We start from the raw sequence: 8629 nt of genomic DNA, 5'->3' as shown, positions 1-8629 counted from the left end.
TGGCGGCGGAAGTGGGGCGGGTGGTTCCGGCGAGGCGGTGTGCGGTCTGGCGGGAGGTTAATGGCGGACGTCGTTCCCGCCGCTGAGCATTGACAGTTCCTTCGCCGCCTGCCGCCGCGCCGCCATGTCTGTGGTGCCGCCTAACCGTTCCCAGACCGGCTGGCCCCGCGGGGTGAACCAGTTCGGGAACAAGTACATCCAGCAGACGAAGCCGCTCACGCTGGAGAGGACCATCAACCTGTGAGCGCCGTCTCGGGCCTGCCCGGGCCCCGTCCCGTCCCGCTAGCGAGCCCTGCCCCGCGCCCCCCACAGCCCCGCAGAGGCTTCCCCTCAGCGCCCGCAGCTCCAGGGCTGCCCCTGCCGGCCCGGGGGCTGAGGGGAGGGCGGCGGAGGCGCGCGGCTGCCGGCGGGGCCCTGCCCGCCGCTCCTTGCCGGGGCCTGCGGTGAAAGGCCGCGCTGAGCTGGAGGTGCTGCGGCCTTGTCGGGGGGGCAGGGAGCGTTTGCTGGCGGTGCTTTAGTGTCTAGAAACAACATCGCAGCCGGGGAGTGTTTAGACGTGGTGGACATGATATATGTTTCCCCCCTGTGTGCGCTTCTATGGGGCGGCAGGGAGGGAGGCAGGCGCTTGGCCCAGGTGGGGTTTGAGCTGACCCTGGGTGGTCAGCAGGCTGTGGTTGGACGCACCTGGTGGTTGCCGATGGTCTGGTGCAGGCGTTGTAAGTGAAATGCGAAATAAAATCTGGAGAAAACTTTACTTCTGTCATAGATACAAACTATTTGCTAATAAATATTTACTTGCTTTCTGTGAGAAACCATATGCTTTAGCTTCTTCCAGTAAACTGATGGATGTGTTCTTCACTGAGTACATCTGTCAAGTTCCAGAAACAGCAAATGTTAAGTGTAACAAGTGATACTCAATTTTAGCTATTAATCGCAGATTCATGGGGTGGGTTTTTTTGGTTTAGCTGAGTTTATTCACAGTTAAGAGTCTTGTGGAAGTTCAAACGTGTATTTCAGAGATTGGAATATTTTTATAATGGTTCTGAAGAAAAGACTCAGCAGGAAGCTGTGTTATCAGCACTGATTTTTTTTTTTGGTTTTTTGAAGTATCAGCGAAGGGTTTTGATGTACAGATTAATGTACCCACATTAATAAAGTATGGGTTAGCGTAGTAGGTTATTAATAAAGCTATTCGTGTATCTAAAAGGGGAAATTAAAAACAAATGTAGATGTTCTTGGCTATAAGTGGAAGTTGGGGAGTTTGCTAATTAATGAATATGCAGTTAGGAAACTGGTTGTTTTGCCTTACTTGTGAAAGGGCTCTAACAACTGGCTCTAACAACACTGGCTTGTGACTTTGCCACTGTAAAACAGGAGGAAAAATTCAGGGGTGGGGGAATTTGGGGGGGGAAGAGTGTATGCAACTTAAATTTGACACATATAAGTAATGGGGAAAGAATAAATGACAAGGTGCTTCACAAGGAAAGCATTCTCTGTGAGATCTGCTGTTTATTCTATTAATTCAGTTGCTTTATGCCACAAGTTAATAAAACCGTGATGGTAACCTGTGACTGCTCTGCCTGGAACCCATTTTCCTCTCCCATTTTCACTTAGCTGGGTGATCCTGTCTTCGTCCAGGCCTCATGCCGTCAGATCTTTGTGTTACTTGGATTTTGCTGTACAGTAACGTTCTCCCATTGCCCTCTGTGCGCTCTAGGACTGAACAATTTCTTGCCTAACCTTTCTCTTCTGACTGTTTTTAGCCCCTCTTACCTGGAGAGATCTCAATTTCCACCATACTATCATGAGAGAATGCACAGGTCCAGCACCTAGCCATACAGAGTGATCTGCTTAAACTCTTGCTCTTACCCCAGGCTCCTGGCCCTGCACTTAGACACTCAGCATTTCTCTTCTTCTGTGATCCAGATGTCTGATTTCCCACTTCAAAACAAAACCACTTCTAACACTTTAGTTTTTGGGCTCTTCAGTACTTCTGCAGGAAAAAATAGCCAAACCAAAAACGCTGTCCTGTGCAGCTTCCTTCCTTCCCAGCAGAGCTTTTCTCTTCTGTCCCTTTCCCAGCTCTTCTCAGAAGCTCAGCTGCCTTTTCTCTGCGGTGTGGAGATCAAAGAGGGTGGCTGCTGAGTAACAGTTGCCGCTGGTTCTTCTGGCCGCCTTTCCTTCTTTGAATCTGCACTAGCGTGTTCATCAGCAGGACTTTCTGCGTCTGTGTGTATCATGGTGCAGATCTTACTGTGATAGGAGCCCCATAAGTCACAAACAAGAACTTCTAGCCCAGTGCCAAGTGTGTTACCCGTTTGGTCAAGCACAGAAGGTTTTCCCTCAGGGTAGATGCTGCGTCATAGTGATTTAAATTTAGATTTCTTATGCGGTAACATTATCTTTTTTCACCCCTCTTATAGGTATCCTCTGACAAATTATACATTTGGTACCAAGGAACCCCTGTATGAGAAGGACAGTTCCGTGGCAGCTCGGTTTCAGCGCATGAGGGAAGAGTTTGACAAGATTGGCATGAGGCGGACAGTGGAAGGGGTTCTGATTGTACACGAGCACAGGCTGCCCCATGTCCTGTTACTGCAGCTGGGTACAACTTTTTTCAAGCTGTAAGTATCTGTTTTTTGAATGTAACTTTCAGTTTAACTTTATTGTCATGGTCTGCTAATCAGACAGGCTAGAGGTTAAAGTGTGGCTGACCTATGGGTGTTTTGAATGTGATTCATTTCCTGCAAAGACAGTCTGGGAAAACTTTTCTTGAATGGTGGGGTTTTCATCTAAAGTGTATTTGCCTGACTGCTCCTGAGTGGGGTGACTTTGTGTGGAACCAACTGGAAATCTTAAACGGCGCATCACTATGGTAATACCCTGTTTAAAACTCATTATCAGTAGTTAGTGTGTTGTACTTGCATTGTGAAAGCTGTTACGCTTAAATATGCTTGCACCACAAAAGCGGTGAAGTGGAGCTCAAGGAATAAACCCCAGTAAATGCAGAATGATACGTGTTTACAAACTACTGGGTGAGCTGGGGACAGGAAGAAAGATAGGCACCTAAATTTGGGAAAATTCCTTCAGTTCGTCTCAGTTCTCGCTGCCAGAGTGAAGTTTTAGTGTTTGGATCATATGGGCATAGTGACAGTGGTGGTGCTTGTTTTCTTTTTAAAACCGGATGGGCCGGCTTGTGTTCTTGCTCTTACGTTTTTAACATTTATATTGTTTGTTCTCAATTTTGTGTGTGTGCGTGTAAAATCTAATTTTATACCCAAATTCCTCTTTGACATCTTGATTTGGGGGATGTGTGGACAAAATGGGCTAGACTCTAAAATTTTTGCGAAACCATAATGATGAAAATGTGGGTTTAGTTTTTTTCATTAACCTTGCATCAAATGTAGGATAGTTCCCCACATGGGTTTTATTTTCTGCTTCCTGTGTGTTTCAGTGAGTGCTGTTATTGAGATAAAAACAAATACAGTCAGTGCTTACAACTCTTTCTTCAACTTCTGGTGGGTTTATACTGTTGTTAAAACTACCTTTTAAGTGACCCAGTTACTATCATCTATATTGTTACAGTTTTTCCTGATGATGTTAAAGTATTTTATCTAATAGCTATTTTTTATAAGGGACATACAATAGCCTTTTTACTCGTGGTTTTGGTGCCAGCTATCAAATTAACATTCTTCAAATTCAGCAAAGTTAGATTTGGAACTTCTGACCTACGAGCCTTGAGTGAATTTGTAATTCTTGGCCTGGAAGCACATCCAAACTTACCTGTGAAAGTCGGAAAATGCAATAAAACATAACTTTAGCTTTCATTATTGATTATTTCAACAGACCTGGTGGTGAACTCAATCCAGGAGAAGATGAGGTAGAAGGGCTCAAACGCTTAATGACAGAGGTCTGTTTTCTTTTGTTATGTTGTATACTGGAATGTTGGATTATTTTAGAGTTAATAGAAGGAGGCAAAGCATTAGTCTCTTTACTGCTTCTGTTATTTTGATGCTTTTGCGATGTTCTCGGGTAGTGAACAAATCAAGCAGTAAATTTTGGTTCCTCTGCATCACGAGTGTGATGGAGTAGTGTAGTGGCTGACCTCCTACCTGCTGCTCATGTCCTGTGTTCATTTGCAGCTTTGCTTTTTTGGCTGGCTTCAGGCAAATGAGTGTGAAGATGGGCAGTAAAATATGTTGTGAGACAGAACTGATGAGGACTTGCCTTTGAGATAGTCTTCCCAATGCACCAATTAACCTTCCATGCTCTCCGAGTAACCTAAATTAATTCTGTCAGATAGCATAACAATGCATTTCATTCTTTCCACTGGTCTGACAGGACTCAGTTCAGCTGAATACAGCATGGAATTTGAAATGCTCCCTAAAGTGTCCTTGTCCCATCAGGTGAGGCTTTTACTAAAAAAATGTCACTTTATACCAAAATGCTCTAAAATTATATTAAAAGCTGTTCCAGAGCAGTTCTAAATTACATCAGACCCTTATGACAGCAAGTCTTCATGCTTCCAGTATACGTTTTGTAAAAAAAAAATTGACTTGGGTAGTTAAGAGTTTTGACTGTAATGGTGATTTTGGTAGATACTGGGTCGTCAGGATGGTGTTCAGCAAGACTGGGTGATTGATGACTGCATTGGTAACTGGTGGAGACCGAACTTTGAACCTCCACAGGTGAGTACTCATGTTGAGATTCATCTTCTTCAGTCAAGTATTGATTGTACTTCCAAACCCCTTCAACCTGCCGGTTGGGCTTGTTGAGTACCTGCTGCACGAGCAGTTAGTTTTTCTGGTTTTTACCTGTTTCATCTCCTTTCTGTGGCTGAGGAGAAACTGCAAACTTTTTTTTTTTTTCTTGGTAACTCCTGTCTCCCTCCTCTGACCCGTCCTGCTGGATGAGGAACCACTGGATATCACAGCTTCCAGTCCTCTGCTGAGTCAGGCACAGCATTTAAATTCCAGTTGTAGCCACAATGGAAACTTGCACTGCTGCATGTGGAACAGAAACCCTGCGAATAAATTTGTCTCACTACCCTATTTCTAAATGCTTTAATACTGAGAATGCTTGCTCAGTTTGCTGTTAGGTGTTTCCATCTTACTGGGTTATTTTAATTGTTAATGATTATTGGCACATCTTCAGTGTAGAAGAATGGCTGCAGAAGCATGGCCTTAGAATCTCTGAAGATCTGCACAATCCAGGCCTGGTATTAGGATGGGCCTGTAATCAGAATTGTACTGAAGTTGCTGTGCTGAAGTTAACAAGAAAGGTAGCCTTGAGCTATTCTTGAATCCTGAGACCAAGCAATTATGTTGTGCCAACAGGCCGTGGCTGTAACAAGATACAGCTGCTGGGAAAGCAGGTGCAGGGCCAAGAAAGACAGGGACCGGTATGGGAAAATAGGGAGTAACAAACTACAGGGCTGAAGCACAGCAACACAATTAGCTACATGGATAGAATGCTTATTTTGGTCATGATAATTAGGGGTGTGAGAACTGCACGTGTTTAGAGACTACTAACCAATTATATTTCTGCTTGATGAATATGCATGTGTATCGGTTCTATATAAGTAGTGTTAGAAACTAATAAAGTAGAGCAAGATGCATAACTCATATTGAGCGTCGTCTTGACTCCGGCGAACCCTTCTTCCAACACTTCAGATCCTGTCAATATTTGTGACAGCAACAGTGTTCCTTTCAGAGTACTTTCTTCTAAAAGTGGTTTTCCATACTTGGGGCAGTGAAAGAACAGTATATGACACTTTGAAAGCTTGCACAGTGCTTGATAATTTATAAAGTAGCACTTAAGATTGCACAATATTTTCAAAACTCTGTACAACCAATTTTTATTTTTTTTCTTCCAGTATCCCTATATCCCAGCTCATATTACAAAACCAAAAGAGCACAAAAAGCTTTTCTTGGTCCAGCTTCAAGAAAAGGGTAAGTGTTTGTTTGCAGTGAAGGATTGTATTTATGTCTAAATGCTTGCATTTCACAGAAGGAAACATGGTAGCCAGTTTGTGTTCATATGCTTGCAGTTGTTTATAGTTAATACTAAAAAAGTTAAACGTCGACATCAGTTTTACAGGTAGGTGATCCTTTGAATGTGAGTTCCTAGTAAATTCTCATTCCTTCTCCTGCATCAGTCTCTGTACAGGCGTAGGACCCCCATATGAATAGAAATGGATAAACTGCTATAGGTAGTGAATCTGCTCTTAGGTGTGTCGGGGGCGGTGATACCTTGGCTGAACTTGTGGAAGTTTTTTCTTATTAATCCACTTGTATTTGGTTTTAGCTTTGTTCGCAGTCCCAAAAAATTACAAGCTGGTTGCTGCACCGTTGTTTGAGCTCTATGACAACGCACCAGGATATGGACCCATTATTTCCAGCCTTCCTCAACTTTTGAGCAGGTACATTACAATTTACTTGTATTATAGTTCTGGAGCACATTTGCTGCAGGATGCCAGAGCCAGGCTCGGCACTACAGGAACCAACTCAAAAAGGTTGCAGCTATCTCAGAGAGCTTAGAATCTGCCTCAGATGAGAGGTAGTGGACAATTTAGAGGCACTGATCACAACTTGCTAGCATCAAAGTCCTATCTAGCAGTTGTAGCAAAGGAAGATGTGAAAGATAGTGAGGATGAAGCTGTGCACAGGCTGAGGAACAGCAGTACAGTGTGAGAGTAGAAACCAAGTTGCATGTTTGAAGCACAGTTAGGTGTGCACGTTATCGCAGCTTTGTGCTGACTGCACGTGGTGGGTTTTTTCAGGCTCCATGAAGTAGGGTTTATAACGTGTAACATCTTCAACACAAGTATCTGTAGGGACAGCTGTATTTTTCCTTCCTTTTCCTGATATACATGCTCTTTGGCCTTCTTACCTGACTGTGGCTTGCACCTCGGGTCTCCAGAGCTCGCTGGTCTCCCTGGTTTCTGTTACTTCAGCAAATATTCAGGAATGCTGGCATCCTGCTGCCTGTCGGCCCTTACTTGGGAAAGTAGTTCTGTCATCCACCTATTCTGATGAGAAATCTGTTAGCAGAATGTCAGTGCTGGTATTGCCCATAATAGGCCTGTATCGTGCTGGGTTTTTTCCTCCATCTAGCCCCAGTTTTGGCAGTTGTAGCTACGGGGGCTTCCATTTCCCCCTGCTCTAAAGACAGCAGATACTTTCTCCTGAGTACCAGCAGAAGACGGGCTATCGTGCAGCCAAAGAGCAGTTTGGTACCAGTGCAAGAGAGCCATCCCAAGGCTGGACATCAGGCATTTGAGATGGATGCTTGCTTTCAGCGTGTGGACGCTGTTTGTTAGGAAAAACAGTTGAGAAGAATTCGGTCTTCTGTTGAGTATGTCCGTTTGTTGCCCTTGGACTATATAAGGTTGGCCCTGACAGCAGAAAAGCTGTGGCAGAGTTGCTGATGGGGGAAGGTAACTCTCGCTGGTATTTTCCTATCTGTGAAGTTTTCTTAAGGGGTGAAATGTTAATAAATCTGTTCTTTGGCAACCTTAAGACGCAGTCGTGCAATGTGAGCATAGGATTGGCTGTTAAAATGATGCTTCCTGCTATGCAGTAAAGCTGTCTTACTGAAAAATACACTTTTGTTCTGGCAGGTGGAAGCTTGTCAGGAGCACCAACAAAACATTTGGTTACTTATTCAAGAATGTCACTTAAAAGAATTAAAATTCCTCACTTGGTATAATCCTTTTAATTTTAGGTTCAACTTTATTTACAACTGAATTCCTGTATACCTGGAGAGTCTGATAGAAGAAGCCGTCTCTGTGAGCACAGCTTTAAAACCTAGAGAAAAGAATACGTGTGACACAAGGATTTTTTTTTTATGTCATTCTTTTCCTGAAGGCCACTAAACTTTCTATTGTATGAATAGAGAAGTGAGTATCAACTGTTTAGTTAGTAGGATGGCGATGTGGTATCATTGTTTTAATCGCTTTCATTGTAATACTCACCGATTTTTTTTTTTTGTACAACATTAAACAAGATGGTTAAGATTCTGTTTGTCTTGGGTTTGTTTTTTGGGGGGGTTTGGTTTGTGGTTTTTTTCTTCAGCTGTCTCCTACTTTTAGGTACATATTTTAAATTAACACTTCCCTTCAGGAATGCAGAAGACCTTGGAAACAAGAGGAGGACCTAAACCATTCAGGGACCATTTGGATGCTCTGATCCACGCCTTTGAGCAGAGAATTAGTCTGAGGGAGAAATTAAACAGTATAAGTAGGTGTGATATGTTTTTGAGTCTTGGAAAAAAGAACTGCTGTTTTGAGGGAGTACAAGTACTTAAAGGCAAGGGTAGCCTTTGCTCAAAGCTTGCCAGAACTGACCTGGAAGCATTACTGTTTGTGCAGGGCTTGGAGGAGTCGTGACGTGTAGCTTCTCCCTCTGTGCCCCTGTAAGAAAATAACAACCCAACAAATTCTGTTGAGCTGGCCTGAGATCCTCTTAAAATAAGGGAAGTGAAATTAATGTTATATCTTTTTCTATAGCTACAGGACAGCATTTGGGTCACGCTGAAATGTTTTGCCAACGCCTTATGCAAGTGGCTCCACGTTATGCTGAGCTGTTGTAGAGCAGTGTGCTGTGCCATCCTGCCAGGGATACCTGTA

At 43.6% G+C, this 8629-nt stretch overlaps 1 protein-coding gene across 1 annotated transcript; it reads left to right on the top strand.

Moving 5' to 3' along the window:
- Positions 1-10: 10 nt before the first annotated feature.
- Positions 11-8020, top strand: NUDT21 (nudix hydrolase 21). The gene is made up of 7 exons (XM_037409587.1): positions 11-240; positions 2424-2624; positions 3847-3910; positions 4599-4688; positions 5876-5951; positions 6307-6421; positions 7726-8020. Exons 1-7 carry the CDS (start codon positions 125-127, stop codon positions 7745-7747), a joined length of 684 nt encoding a protein of 227 aa, XP_037265484.1. The 5' UTR covers positions 11-124; the 3' UTR covers positions 7748-8020.
- The last annotated feature ends 609 nt before the right edge of the window (positions 8021-8629 follow it).

Source organism: Falco rusticolus, chromosome 15, assembly GCF_015220075.1.
Source record: "Falco rusticolus isolate bFalRus1 chromosome 15, bFalRus1.pri, whole genome shotgun sequence".
In the NCBI taxonomy this organism is placed as follows: domain Eukaryota; kingdom Metazoa; phylum Chordata; class Aves; order Falconiformes; family Falconidae; genus Falco; species Falco rusticolus.
Note: the sequence above shows the minus strand (reverse complement) of the source record. Positions and strands in the feature narration are given on the sequence as shown.

Coding starts and splice junctions, on each gene's coding strand:
- NUDT21 (XM_037409587.1), top strand. CDS start 125: ATGTCTGTGGTGCCGCCTAACCGTTCCCAGACCGGCTGGCCCCGCGGG. Junction 2,625..3,846: donor GGTACAACTTTTTTCAAGCT/GTAAGTATCTGT, acceptor TTATTTCAACAG/ACCTGGTGGTGAACTCAATC. Junction 4,689..5,875: donor CGAACTTTGAACCTCCACAG/GTGAGTACTCAT, acceptor TTTTTCTTCCAG/TATCCCTATATCCCAGCTCA.